Source organism: Oratosquilla oratoria, chromosome 22 (assembly GCF_046742065.1).
Source record: "Oratosquilla oratoria isolate Oo_2021 chromosome 22, ASM4674206v1, whole genome shotgun sequence".
In the NCBI taxonomy this organism is placed as follows: Eukaryota; Metazoa; Arthropoda; class Malacostraca; order Stomatopoda; family Squillidae; genus Oratosquilla; species Oratosquilla oratoria.
The window spans coordinates 47,097,765-47,113,674 of record NC_134798.1 but is presented as its reverse complement, the minus strand read 5'-3'; the positions used below and the strand labels follow the sequence as shown (position 1 = coordinate 47,113,674).

The following is a 15,910-nucleotide window of genomic DNA, read 5'->3' as shown; positions in this document are numbered from 1 at the left end:
CTCATTTCCATGAAATCTCCTGCTCTTGGCCAGAACAAAATGAATAAAGTGCATCACTGTGTTGAAGGAGTTAAGGCTCATTGACATGGGTCTGGTTTAGTAGCCACTGATGCTAATGATGTGTAAACTACCCCTCTACTAGCTCAATGTCTGGGGAAAGTTAGTAAATTTGCCTCCAAACTATCCTGGTGTCAACACTTGCTGGGTAAGTTAACCTACAGCTCACACCAGTAGCTACTAAACAAGCCCCATGTCAACGAGGCTTTATGGAAGCCTTTCTGGAGCTGGGACTTTAATGGATTATGCTCTTACCATGAAATTGCCGCCTGCCTGGACTTCAACTGCACTCCTGACTTCTGTCATAGGTAGCGACACTTAAACCCACTCAACCAGTGAGTTTTCCATTGGTAAAGGTAAGACTAGATTGATTGATTTTGTTTAACATTACAACCCCCCCCCCTCCCTATCAGGAGCCTAGGACAATACCCACTCTCTGTCTCCTCATGTGGAAAATAGAGAGGGTGGGGAGAAATCTGGTGAAAGATGCCAGGTGCATGATATTTAGATAATGATGTATGTGAGAAACACAGATAGTTCTGGGAGTATTATTCCACTGAGGTGGTATGACCTGGACCTTTCTGCATACACTGCATTATACATTTTTGAAATTCAGGTGATGCCCAGAGCTCAAAAAAGTACGACTTGCTGACTAAACTCGTAAAAGTATTCCTATATTTTATTTTGTCCCAGTTTTGTTGAAAACGGGGCCAGAGGCTGGTTGTGAAGCAAGTAATGCCATTGGTCAAGCACCCCTGGCATAGCCTGGGCAGTGAAGCCAGTGCTTGCCCATGTAAATTAATTAATTAATTATATTGATAAATGCACACATATATTAAGTACACATCCATCAATTGGCCATTCATAGTCCACTGCTGAACAAAGGCTTTTCCTAACCACTTTTGTGTGTTACACTACACAAATAATGTAAGGACATCATAAAACTCAAAGCGCGCTGGATTAGCCTTTATTTGTGGTAGTTTAAGACAAGACACATTATTCACATAAAATAATCCCAAGTGTAAACTGGACATCCTCTCAGGCTCTTACAATAATTACAAAAAACAGGAGGAAAATACTACTATTTACATTTTATCAAAGTTATTGTAATCGATATGGAGACGATAATAATGTTGATCAGAAAGTTGATCAGGAAAGAATTTGGTGTGTGACCGAGAAGAGAGAAGGGAAAGGGGGTAATGTTCTTTAATGAAATGTTTAGTTATTTCCATGTGGGTTATTCAAACATCCGCTTGTGGTTGGGATTTGGAGTTTTCCATATTTAGGGGTTGGGATTTGTCCACATTTCCTGGTATCTTGAAATTTTTGGAGGGTTATTTGGGTATTTCCCTAGAAGCATTTTCTGGAGATGTATAAATATATTTTGAGGTTCTAGGAGTATTTTTAGTGGGATCTTTTAGGGTTTTTCTGTGGTTGGGTGGGTTGTTTTTCAACTGTTTTGGGTACTTCTTCTTGGGTAGTGCGGGTATTTTTTGTGGGGTGTACAGGTATCCTGGTCGTGGCTGACTATTAGAACAAGACTTTCAAGATGTGCCGACATGTAGACTTGACTGTTCAAAAATGTGATGGGCAAATCAGAACTTCCTTTGCACGCAAAAAGACAATCCTGAACAGAGATCCTCAGGGGATGGTAGAGGGATTGAATACCTCCCCCCCCCCAACACACACACCTTGCAATAGAAGGAATGAGGGAATAAATCCCTACTCACAACTGGGCTGTTTGCTGCAAAGTATGAAGCTAATAATTTTAATTGAACCTACAACCAATGCATTTACCCAAATAGGATGCCAGGTAGGATGTGCGTCATCCACCATTGGCTGTGGGAAACTAATAATTACACCGAGCAAACCGTATCTTTTTCTCAAAGGGGGAAGGTGGTTAAACAAGATATCCACCCCATCCCTTATCTCAATTGTAGGATGGGGGGGTCCATCCTCGTAGGATCTACGCTCATACACAACAAGGCCAACAAGAGCTAACAAGTGCCAATGGCATGTAGGGAAGTTGTTTATGCATAAAAATCAAATTATAACCCTGGCAACTCCAGTAGTCATGGCGGATTGATGGAACATGATTCATGGAAATTGTAAACAATACAGCGAGACTCAGTGGATGAAAAACAATGTAGTCATATAAATGTACATACATACATTCAAGTTATAAGGTAGAAAAGAATGTGCAGCAGTCCACAAATATCACAGTAGAGAACTGAACAAAAAATAGAAATCTTTCCCATTGGGCACTTGCCCATACTTTGGATCTTCCCACTGCACTTTGGGTGAAGTCGCATTTGTTTTTTGCTCTAATATTTTGAAGTCGTAGTTGTCCACACATTTCATGTGCTGTGATATTTTTTCTTATCTGTATCAAAAGTTAGTGCAATGCTTTTTGAAACCAGTGAGGGAATCCATTGGGAAAGAATTATATTTTTATGAAACTTAAACAAGAAGTTGGAAATATCATACAAAAACAGTTTCTGGAATGTGTAGATCAATATCATTCACCTGGATGGAGGCAATAAACCTCTACAGAAGAGTTACGAAAAATAAAAAAGATATTCCATATCTTAAGTTTATGGCACATTCTTCTTCTCTGTAAATACATGACTGTAAAGCTAGGCTTCTTTTGCATACTTAATTTTCCATCTGGAATGATAAAGAAAGTAGGCCTAATATTTTACAAGTCTTATCACCTGTCTCATATGGGAGAGCTGTCACCGGTTTAAAATTGTACATTGTGTGTGTGTGTGTGTATTAATTGTAATATAAAGGAAAGGGCTTCTGCTTGTGGGGCACTGTCTTGCGTGCATTAATATACATAAGACTATCCCTGGTAAAGGAGACTGCTTTCAGAATACTCAAGAAAAGTAAAGCAATGCACACTGACAGGGAGAGAAAAAAAGAGAGAGGAGGGGGGGAAGAGAGAGAGAGAGGAAAACTTGATAGAGAGAGAGAGAGGAAAACTCGACAGAGAGAGACTTGTCCGAGGGTCTTATAAAGGTGGCAGCACACTAGTATGCTACTTGCTTTTGCTACTTTGAGTAGAAATGACTTTGGTTACAATATTCTAGATTTCTGTAAGAACATCTCAACAATGTAATATTCATACAGATTTAACTTCTCTTGGTTCATCATTCAGCTTCTCTATGACACGAGTAATTTGACATTTGGAAATTTGAAAAACAATCGTAACCAAAGTTGTTTAAACTCAAAGTAGCAAAAGCAAGTAGTATGCTAGCGAGAAATGCCTAGTGTGCCACCACCTTAAGAAGACAGGCTTGTTACGACGATCTCACCGAGATTTGTAGGCGGTCTTGACTTCCTTGATGGAGGAGTTTTCCCCACCTAGAAATGTGGTACAAACTACTGTACGCAAATATGCGAATTTGTGTACTTATAAGGAAATGCACATATTGATATTTATATACACATGTAAACAGTATGTTCATACCTACTGTATGAATGTCTGTAATTCATGTACAGCAGTTGTATGTCTGGAGATATGCACATCTAAATAAATACATATATGTACATGTGCATTTCTTGTGTACAACGACCTTCATACTTAATCATCGGTTATCAATAATTAATGATAAAAAAGAAACTTGAATAGAATGCCCAATGCATGGCGATGTGTGTTGTCCCAGTGGACATTCATTCTTAAAAGAATATTACAAACATATACACCCGTACTCAACATTCTTTATCTGCTGGTATAAAGGTATTAAGAAGAAGAAAAAAAATCTGATGCCAGAATTGTGACAAACTACTCTGGTTCTGTCAGTTAATCTGTTTGTAAGAAAATTAATACATTTGAATCATATTCTCATATATATGCACAGTAGAACCTTGGTTCTTGACCAAAATTCATCCTAGAAAACTGTTCTAGAACTGATTTGGTCACAGACTGATTTTTTTTTACTGATCTGCTGGATACAGTTTCATGAAGGTGAAATTTTCCTACATAATTTTGAATTTTGCCTCATTATCCATTTATCCATGTTTGGGTTAGTTGAGAACCAATGTTTTGGTTGAGTACCATTGTAAAAACATTATAAATTTTTTGGGTTGAGAATTGATTTATTCGACTTGCAAGACATTCAAGAACCGAGGTTCTACTGTACTTCTAATGGGAACAGATGCTAAGGTGACAGTAAACAATGTTTCCATAATCCTAAATATTGTGGTTTGGTTGATTTCCTTGTCTGTCTAGAATTCTGGATGTATCCTGCGATCCTTCAGTTCCCTCTACTGAGAATCTCTAAAACTTGTCAATCTTCAATATTCTGAATGGAAATGACTTTTCTAAAAGGCTGTCCACAAGTAAATTAGTAAATGATCTTGATATCTGAAGTGTTCTTCTATTTTGGAACATTTCACTCTGAATTTTAGTGAGTTCCCAATTTTAGAGTTTCAATGTAGGAAAATGTATAGTGATCTTCAATGTGATGGTAAAGACGCCCTTGTCGTGACTAGAATTATCATGGACAAGCTGTTAACAACACAAACATTCATTGCCAATCTAGTTTCCACAATTTCTATGTCAGTACACATGAAATTAGGCATCCCATTTACTAGTTTCTAACATTTTTGTTGACACATAATGAAATCTGAAATCTAGCAGACTTTGGAATCTATGGAGGAACAAGATTATCTCAAAAATACTAAGAGTGAGAAAAAGATGCCTAGATTATTTGGACATGGAATGTGTTCTAGACTGATAAACTAGAAATTGGGGTGACAGAAGTTTGGATGATGGTGGTGATAAAAATAAAAATTATAATAATAATGTAAATAATAACAATAATACTGTAATAATAATAACAACACATTATCAATAACAGTAATAACTATAACAAACCATTTATTACTGGTGTGTTTAACAACCCTTTCAAGTTGCCCAGAGCTAGTTTCACAACCTTTGTTAACGACCAGACCTGGGCACATTACCGCCAGACAGGTACTGTGTTTCTATCAATGCATATATACATATGTATGTATATGTATATATATGTATATACAATGCATATATGTATACATATATACAGATTTTTTCGGTAACACACTACCTGTCCAGCAGCAACACACCCAGCTCTGTTAATGGCATCCCTTTTCTTCAAAGGGAGGTTTGCAATGGAGATGAATTAAATAGCCAGACAGTTGTCAAAATATAAGGGAAAAGGACTGTTTGGTATGTAAGTCTAACACAGTGATTATTGTGTGATTTAGGAAGTATGCATAAGTTCACCCTTTTTCTGAGATTTATGGTAGAAAATAAAATTTCCAATCATTTAGAGATGGAAAAGAAATGGATTGCACAATTCTCTGTCTCTACATCTTTTGCATAAATATTCCAGTAGCCTATTAAGTAACTAAATAATCCAGTAACAATGTATATGTGTATAAATAAATTGTATAAAGTATTACCTGTTTAAAAGGATACATAACAAATCAACAAAACAATTTAATAATATACCAATTACTCAAATATAACAGAAAATAACAAGAATTAAAATTCAATTAAATGACATAACAGTACAATGCTACTAATTCCATTTTGGGAATGTTCTTGTGGATTTTTTGCAAAATATTTAGAAATGTGGCAATGCTCTCCAAGTCGAATAAAGTGCAACTGAGGATTTTTCTATTCATAAAATTTGTATGTGATTATAGTACTTGTTCTTTAGCTTATCCCAAAAATGTGATTTTGATACATGGTTTGTAAGGTTGCACTTTACTTGAGAATTGGGGTGTTGCTTCACATGCCATCCCAACAACCACCTCGCCTCCATCTCTTGGTGCAGCCCTGAGGGGCTGACACTTAGTCTCTGGACTGAGCCCAAGATCTCGATAAATTTTAACTTTATTTCCTCTTAATCAATTTGTTGCCATGTTTTCTTGCAGGAAACCTGACACTGGTGCCTCCATTGCCCCATAAATCACTTAGGAAAGAAATCTTATATTTGCATCTAATAGAATGGGGAGCCAATACATGTCCAATATTCCATTAGTTGAAAAGATCATAAAAGCTTATAGATGTGAGAAATGGTATTTTGTTGTTGGCTAGCCTGCAGCATCAGTGGATTATGTCACTGGATCTCTGCCAGAAATCCTCCAACCCTTGTATATTGTGATTGTTTGTGTACTGTCACAAATGATCAGTCTATGCTGTGTTTGATAATACCATTAGTTTATGTAATCATAAATGACTGACGTGTTCAATTGATCAGCCTGTTGCTCCAGGCCTCTTGTAGAAAACCCACAGCTCCCAAGTAAACGGGAACAGCCACCAGCCCACAGGTCGCTCAAGGATGAAATATTGTGTTGCTGTCTAGGAAGGGGAGAAATAATGATGTATAATGGAATCAGTCATCACATTCAAGACTCATAATGAAAGGAATCACAAACTAATGTATTGTTTTGTGAAAGTCTTCTCTATGAAGTATTTGATAAATCTAACAAAGGTTGTAATCCCATGCATTTCATACTTGTTTCATGAAAGAACAAATCAATTTGGCATAAAGGTCCTCCAAAACATCCTCTTAATTTCAGGAAGGGGAGCCACCATTTTGTTGACTTCTTGAAATATATTCTTGTAATATGCACAACTACTCATTCAAATGTAAAGTGAAATCACAGTGCATAAAGTATCCTTAATATCACCACAACATTTCTAAACAAATACAGTAGATCTGGAATGTATTCTAATCCACAGTCATTATTATGAAAAAAGAAAGAATGATAACAATCCTCACAATTCCTATTAATTTTTAGAATATCTAGTGGAAAATGTTCAACCTTACCTACGATTCTGTAGCCTAAATTATCTTCCAAAATCATCTGTAGCTATTTCTGGATTACAAATCACAATTACGACAACCAGATTTGTAAAACGACATATGAAGTTCAAACACGGGCTATATTACTGTAATACTCTCTTCTATGATATAATTTGCAAAGTATTCTTAATCATCATTCTATTTATCATGGAAAAAAAAAGTAATGACTACTTTCTATATTATCTGCTCAGATCCCATAAACTCATTTGTCTTACATTGCCATTTGAAACCGATTTCTTTTTATATATGACCACAACATAAATAAAAATCGAAATAAATTATTTTGGAAGAATTGGTGTCTGGAATATTTGTGAATACAATACACCATAATATAGAATTCTCAGCCTAACTTGGAGATGGTGAATTCGAGACAAATTTGTCATCTTAGAAGGTAACATGCCAAAACTCTATAGCCTACTATATCGAGAGAACCTTGTGTATCCATAGGATAAACAGTGGTATTCTTGAAAAAAATTCTATCCTTATATAAATCTTTCCTTTTATAAATCTTGTATAAATCCTTGGAAGGGAAAGAATTTTTTTAAGAATACCACCAAAAGTCACCTTGGTATCCCTACTTTCTCTGTGTATTTCTCTGATGGTTGAATCAGTGTATATGTAAAGGTTAATCATGATGTAAGAATATTTATTATATCTTTGGAATATTCTTGGAAATCTGAAGACATCAAGAGGATTTGTATGGCCGTAGTTACTAAGGGAAGGGGCTAAGACAATTTAAATGGTAGTTACTGAGAAATAACCACTTTAGTACAGACGCTCCTCTACTTACGTTCATTCGTTTTACGTTTTTTCGATTTTACGTTTGAATCGACGGTAAAAAAAATTTTTAAATTTTTTTTTTTTGAGTGAATTTTTAGTTTACCGTGCTCTCCGTAGTTCAAACGATACTTGCGCACAACGCTGCATCCATTGTTTACATTGCGCAGACAACAAACTGAACATGCCTTGCCTCCTCCTCCTCCCCCTCCTCCACCATCTCAATTTATGTTACTTGAATTTAATCTATTTGAAATTAATGTTATTATTTTACAATGTTATGTGTTTAATTAATGATTTAGGGGTGTTTTATAAGATACGGTAATAGAATTTACCGATGTATAGTACAGTAACAACTTACGTTCATTTTCAACTTACGTTCGGCCTTTCGGAACGTAACTAAAACCTAAGTTGAGGAGCGTCTGTAATCTTGGTGTCTGTTAATAATTCAAACAGCTGATCAATCATCTGTTTTAAGTCCACCGCTGAACAGAAGCCTCTTCCAGACATGAATTGCATGACTGCACCAACCTCTGCCATACTACTGCAAACTTCTCTGATAATGGTTTTAGATCTTAAAGCCATTGGCCATAATCGTTAAAGGGCACAGATGGTGCGAAAACATGTTTGAACCTTTTACTATGATGATGTTCTATAGAGAAGATCTGCTTGGCAGCCCAGTGGATACCATGTCAAACTCATGAGCAGATGGTTATGGGTTCAATTCGCGGGACTTGCTGCGGGTTATGTTGTATTGGTTTCCTGACAGCCCTGGCCAAGCAGGGAGGCAACCCAATGTTGGCCTAAGAAACCCGGCAGCTTGCCGCAACTGACAGGGCTTTAGTCTACCAGGGGTTTCTCACTTCCCATTGTGTGGGAGTGGAATGGTGAGATGCTCTATAGAGATTTCATTCTGGTCAATGCCAGACTATTTCATTCAGCCATGGGAGAATAGCTCACACTCAAACGGTTACAAAACTCTCAATTAACCTCTTAATTAAGATCAGTGTTTCTCAACCAGGGGTCCACAGAAACCTACCAAAGGGTCCGTAACACAGGGAGTTTAACATGTTGGAGTTAATCCTGTCATGGCTTACATTTTTTATAATTCATGATTACACATGATTACATTCAGGAGGTGCCATGATAAGAGGGAGGGAGGGTGGTGAATGGGAGTGGAGTATGTGGGGATGGAATGGGTGGGAGTGGATTTTATGCCTTTGTTTTTTGGCTACCTTCCTTGTAAGAGGGAAAAAGCCTTTGGTATATGTATGTGTATGATTACACAATGTAATGTAACTGAAATGTCCCCCCCCCCCAGTTACCTATGTCCCAGAAGTTGGTGACGATTTGTAAAATACATTGTAATGCTTTTATCACTAAATGCTTAGAAAAGTTACTATATTCTATCTAATCCTGTATCAAAGGGCCCCCCTGAGTATAGTTGATGAAAGGGGACCATAAAGCTTGAAAGGTTGAGAAACACTGATTTAGATCAACCTCTTCCAAGGCTTTTGAGAATTATTGGCGATCCCATACTGGAAAGGTAAATATTCTCCTGAACATCAGAGGAAAGTATTGAAACGGTTTTCAACAACATTTACTGACAAATGAATATCTGACCCTAAAGGCTACATCAAGGCTTTAAACCTCAATAACTAATTCCATTGAGAGTTGTGTGCGTGTTCCTAATACCGCACTTACAGTATTCGAATGATCTAACCTTGCGGATCTACGCTCTACAACTTGAGCAACTTGGTGTACGGAAGTGCACAGCAGAGGGAGTACCACTGGACTCGAGGAGTGCAGAATATCACGACTTCAGAATGAAAAGATGTGAAATGGTGCATTTTTAAGTACAAATTTATGAAAATACTGTATATGTCTTTAATCACACTTAGGTTTCCACTTTGCAAAAATAGATTTTGCTGTCAAGTACTGGTCAGATTTTTTCCTACTCAATGTTAACCTTACAGTAAAAAGTATTTTTCTTTTGTGGGAGACAAGAATAACATCAGTGTTTCCTCTGTGCTATAAAAGGTGGAGCATGTGGACTAGGGACCGATTTTTGTCCTTTTTTTCCCTCCCATGAAGAATCAAAATCAAAAGTGTGCTTTAACATGGACACCTCTTTACAAGAGGAAATTGGGCCAAATAATCATACAATCAACAACAATAATTATATTTGCAAAGTGAAAAACACAAGGTGTTTTTGGATTTTTTGCAACATTTTTATTACAGTTGTAGTATTGTGCACAACTGACAATGCTGCATTGTTTCCAACCCAGGCAGTGGGTGGGAGACAGGGAAGACCCTTCATTCACAAGGAGCTATGATGAGAGGGGAACAAAAGGATGCTGGACAGGTGTGGGATGGTGTGGATGCATGCTTTGGCAGGCTACTTCCTTTAACCCCTTCCATACAATGACCGCTACGTAGGCGTCACGAGGCGCGAGTGGGTATATGAAGATGCTGGCATTAGCATTTTGATTATATTTATTTTGTAGTTAAAGCAGAGTGACCCCCATATTCTGTGAACTGGCTTGATCATATTTTCTGTGGTTATTAATATTCAGAGTGAAAGAGAACAAGTAATACAGCTGTAACTTTATATTTTATAATGTGAGTATTGTGATGCATCATCGAATCATCGTACATCAGGCAGCTGATGCTGCCCACGAGAATTTGACTTGTATTGAAGAGGTTAAAAGGAGGAAGAAGCTTTTTGGGAGACAGAAAACCATAGATACACGTGTATAAGTGAGAGGTACTTGTAGGGTAATGGGGCAGGGTATGTATAGAGAATGGGGGAAGGGGGGGAGGGGGGACACCAAAATCATCACAGTAATGCTTGAGGGCGGTGCCCCTCCACAGAAGGAGGAGTCTAAAGGAACACCTTCATGCCATATTGGTTTCTTTCTTCCAAGAACAGTTCTGACAAATAAATATTGTTTACGAATGACCAAATTATGCGTAATGAAAGATGTAATTATGATGAGCTCCTCTTTTGAATGAAATGCATGATACTAAGGGACTTGTGGTGGTTGAGTGGCCTAGAGCATCATGTCTAGAGATGAGAGGCTGGAGGTAGGTAGTTCAAAATCCCCAATAAGTGGTGTGTGATGTTGTCATTAAGCACGTGTAATCTTAAATCTGCAAATTCCAACAAGAGATTTCATGCCTAACCATTTCTGGGTTCCATTTCATTATCACGGAAACATATTTTTCCTTTCTTTTGCTTCTACATTTGAAAGATTTTTTCCCTTTTTTTTTCTATGCAATAGTTAGGTTAGGAGCTATTGGACAACATAAATTTCATGTTAAATATCCATGTTTGCATGATTCTGGAATTTTACTGATTTCTGTACCCAGGAAAAAAAAAGTAAACATGTACAAATTATTTTCCAAAACCTGCCTCCCTTTAATACAATGCTGCATTTATCCACTTGCAAAATGAAACTAACCCAACCCAGACAATAACACAACATTTCTTCCTTGAGTGACATATGGGCCAATCTGGTGGCTATTGTCAATTTCCTGGGGTCTGCAGGTCTCCTGCAAGAGTGACCTGATCCTTGTTCAGGTCTTGGGGATCCAGAGACTATCCACTGAATAAAATCATCTGCCATTTTCCACAGCAGAATCTGTCCTGTGTACTGTAATGAAAAAGGTCAGTAGAAGCTCAATTTAGTGAATTCATTCAGCCAAGAGAGGGTTTGGTGAATTCATTTTCCCACTATGTGGGTGTTTGTTAATGATGCCCTATTTAATATAATTTTCTGTTATATGGAGAGTTTTTCCACTAAATGTTTTTGGCCATTAGCATAAGAAAATGGCCCTTCATTGCTGGCACTATTTCATTTAAAAAAACACTTCTTCAATATCCTCCACTGCTAGGTAACAGAAAAGTGCCTGGTTTAGCAAATATGTTTCCACTAAACTATTGATTTTAACCTTCCATTAAATTAGGTTTCTGCTAAATAGGGATTCATTAAATCAGGCCTCTACTACGTTCAATCACGGCTGCCAACTGTCGACACAAAAGTTTTACTCCAATTCAAGAATTTTTGTATCACAATGAATAAAACAGAAGAATGAAATGATACAAACTGTACTTATGAGTGAAAAAATGTTATAACTGATTATCACTAAATGGAATGTGATTGTGACTATGAGGCTTGGTAGAATTGTGAGATGGGTTACAGAGATAAATTGCTTTTCTTCCAAATTTCCCTTCAAGAAAAAAAAAAGTGAATGGATTTCAGGTGACAGGGTATGACGTCATGTTTACTACGTCAACAAAGCTGGCCTATTTGCTTCTCTTTCTCTCTCACTCTCTCACGAGGAAGTTAAACCCATTCACACACTAACAAACGAGTACAAATCTCACTCAGTGTCTCTTCCGCAGATTCCTGCACTTCAAGACGTCCTTACACAAGAATTTGGTAAAAAAAAAAAAAAGGACAAGGAGAAGAAGACAAAGATGAGGAAAAAGTGAAAAGGTCACTCAGTTATATATATCAATCCTCACAATAATTGAGGGTTGCTCTCAAAAGTACTATCACGAACTAAGGCTCGATTCACCGTTGGGGGGTCAAGTAAGAACACATGTGTCACGTGACTACGCACTTGCCATGTCCACGTCACGGCGGAATCACACGCACATAACCCAACGAAGGTCGTACTTGAGGAAGTCGACCTCAAAAGTCGTCCCAAGGGTTAACCTTGGACCTGGTCTCGAAGACCACACTTAGGGGGTCGTCTTCAACACTCAACCTCGAACGTCGTCCTTAAGTTTACGTGGAGGAGGCTTGGCTAGACATTGACTGACTTGAGGGTGAACAGGAGGTCATGGACAGAGTGAAGTCTGCGGTCGGAGGGGGTGTTAGGCTCGGAGCTGTGATAGGAGCCCCGCTCCCCGCCGCCCACTCTCCGCCCACCGCCACTCCCTCCGCTACTGCTGCCGCCACCCGCGCTCCTCCCGCCTTCGAGCGACACCATCTCCGCGTCAGGAGTCGGGGACTGTCCGCTGCCGGGGTCCTGGCCCCCCTGGGTGTTATTGGCCGATAGCACCCGACGGAGGGGAAGGGAGAGATTGCACCGCATCTGCTGCCTGGAGAGACCCCCATGGCCCCGGTTCTCCGTCGCAAGAGACACGTTCCCGTTGAGATCGGACGGTTCTACGTCGGCTAAGGTCGACTCGGGCGGCGTGGGCGTGGGAAGGTCCCGCTCACCCGGCAGCGTCTCATAGCGGTGCTCCTCCTCGTCGTCGTCGTCTTCGTCGTTATCCCCGTCAGGTGGGTCCTGATCCTGACGGCGGTCGTTGTCGTTTAGAGGCGTCGCCGACGACGGTGGGCCGTGCGTATGGTGGTGATGGTGATGGTGGAGGTGATGGAGGGGGTGGTGGAGGGGATGGAGGGGGTGGAGTTGGTTCTGATTAAGATTCGCCGCCGACGCAGGCGCCGACGTCGAGATCGCGTCCCTGGAGGCTGGCGACGCCGGGGAGGCCCCGGAGGTGACGGGGGTGTAGCACGAGTACACGTCCGTGTCCGTGACCATGGGCGAGGTGCTGGAGAGGTCCGTGAGCGGGGACACGACGCTATAGGTGTTCTCGGTCTCCGCGACGAGGCTGTGGTCCGAGGACGACGTGTGAACGATCATGGTGTCGTCCGACGTGTGGTGCGACGCCGTCTCGTCGTCCTCTTCCTCTTCCTCCTCCTCCTCCTCGTCCTCCTCTTCTTCCTCCTCAACCTCTTCGCCGTCTTCGTCCTTCTCCCTCACCTGAAGGGGAAGAACAATGTTGGGTTAACTGGCTGCTGGGGTAGACAACGAAGGCAAATCAAAATTACATTCGCTATGCAAATGAAGCTGTGGGGGTAGACCAGCTTCTGCCACGTAAACAAAGCTATCTATCAAAAGGCTTCTTTCCCCCTTATAAGGGGGGTAGCCAACCAAGGCATTCACCCACCCACCAATCCTTCCCACACCCACCCATTATCCATCTATTTCCCTTTAACCTTAAATTAACGTAAATGAAGAGGTGGGGGTAAACCAGCTTTGACTGTTGAACCCCGCTGTGGATGAGCTGTGCCTTGCTGCATTGCTTCTGACCAAGGCAGTGGGCGGGGAACAGGGATGGCCCTTTATCCACAAGAGATATGAGGGAAAACAAATGGGGCCTTTTGGTATATGTATCTATGTGTACATATATATATATATATATATATATATATATATATATATATATATATACATACATATATACATATGCAAAGTAGATCACTTGGAAAAAAGAAACTAACGAAGCAGAGCGCTTTCGTATATTACATCTTTAGTGCAACAACTTGTTGCACTGAAGATGTAATATACGAAAGCGCTCTGCTTCGTTAGTTTCTTTTTTCCAAGTGGTCTACTTTGCATAAGTGAACACACGTACCCGTGTTCTTATTAGCATATATACATATATATATATACATATATATATATATATATATTCATATATATATAATATTCTAACTGACATAGAGTCCTCCTTGAGATCATGAAGAAGGACCTCCACATCGACCAGGAGCAACTCTAGAGAACCTTCTCCTTCCGTGTCTACAAAATTCTGACGAAGTTCCCCCAACCCACAGGGATCGATAAACGCCTGAAGAGCTTCTTGTGGAAGTCCTAAAAGCCTAAGTGACCAAGAATTCATTACCTGGTAGGTCGCTTAAGTGCACACACACACACCAAAACTCAACTGCCAATCAACTCTTGTTAATCTTCTCACCAACTCACCTAGTATGTCCAAATACTCACTACCACCCACCCCTTCACCAAATACATACATACACACACACACACGTGCATACACATACACATACACACACAGCGCGCGCGCACCCACACCTACATTCCGGAAGGACCGGGAGGAACGCCACGAGAGAGACATGCAAACCTGTTCGTAGGTGTGGTTGAGGCCGGAGACGTCCTGGTCGCCGGAGGCGGTCCCTGGGGGCGGCGGCGGGGGCGTGTTGGGGCTGGCCGAGCTGGTGGGCTCCGAGTAATAGAGCATATCCTCGCCGTCCTGCCTCACCGAGACGCAGGAGGAGACGTCGGCGAAGTACACCTCGGACTCCTGTTCGCCGCCGCCGCCACCGCCGCCCTTGCCGCTCGTGTACACCGACTTCGGGTCGCTGACGCTCTTGCAATGCTTCGTCGACCTGAGGACGAAGGACTTGTGCTCGATGTCCGCCTGCGAGTGGAACTTGTCGAGGGTGGTGATGTCCTTCCCGTCGCAGAAGAGGACCTCGAGCGTCTCGTCGTGCTTCTGCTTCGTCACGTCCCCGAGGGACTTGACGTGCCCCATGGGCAGCCGCCGGTTCCTGTGCCTCGAGGGCAAGGAGCTTGATCCCCCGTGGGTCCCGCCCCTGGGTCCGCTCCCCTCACTCGGCGTCCCCTTGTGGCGGTGGTGGCGGGGGGGTCGTGGGGCGTGGAGAGGCGAGCTCAGGACCTCGGAGTCGTCGCTCGGGGACGAGAGGGCCGCGCTGGTGGGGCTCCCAGGACTACCGGGGCCCCCCGCCCGCATCATCTCTGCCAGGGCGTGGGCGTGCGCATGGGCGTGCGCGTGGTGGACGGGGGACCCGTGGTGGGTCATCACGCCCCGGACGGGCGTCCCGTGGACCGAGCCGGCGACGGAGACGCCCGCGGGGGTCACTACCCCGTGACCCACGGGGTGGACCCCGACTACCTGCCCGGAGGCTAGGTTCTCTGTTGACGTGGGCTGCGAGTAGGGCGGAGGCGGGCCCCACATGAACCTCGGGTAGGCCTCGATGCCCTGGTAGGGCAGCGGCGGCAGGTAGGACTCGGCGAAGGGCGGCGCATAGCGAGGGAGTTGGAGGGCCACCCCGGGGTCGGAGAGCGGCCTGCGGGAGTTGTTACCGAAGTGGTGACGGCGGAGGCCGAGGCGCCCCTCGAGGCCACGGGGGATGAAGGGCCGGAGGAGGACGCCGGAGGCCTGACCCTGGCACTCCTCGCCGCTGCAAAGGAAGGAAGGGCGGCGTCATTAGAATCATCAATAACCTTAAGGTAAGCAAACAGTTAAACCTCTTCTCTGACTGCCACAGGGCGATTTAAGAACATAAGAACGGAGGAGACTGCAAGAGACCATAGGGCCTACACTAGGTAGTTCTGTGTCCCTTACCACCCGTTATCCCTTTCTACAAAGTTAT

The 15,910-nt window shown here is 41.8% G+C and overlaps 1 protein-coding gene across 1 annotated transcript in view; it reads right to left on the bottom strand.

Moving 5' to 3' along the window:
- Nucleotides 1–1,010: 1,010 nt before the first annotated feature.
- LOC143037370 (uncharacterized) overlaps nt 1,011–15,910 on the bottom strand; it is a 108,469-nt gene continuing 93,569 nt past the window's right edge. Inside the window, exons 12-13 of the mRNA XM_076205508.1 lie at nt 14,638–15,718; nt 1,011–13,475 (exon numbers count right to left, since the gene is read on the bottom strand). Coding sequence (XP_076061623.1) covers nt 12,510–13,475; nt 14,638–15,718 — 2,047 coding nt within the window. The 3' untranslated portion in view covers nt 1,011–12,509. The remainder of the gene's footprint in view (nt 13,476–14,637; nt 15,719–15,910) is intronic.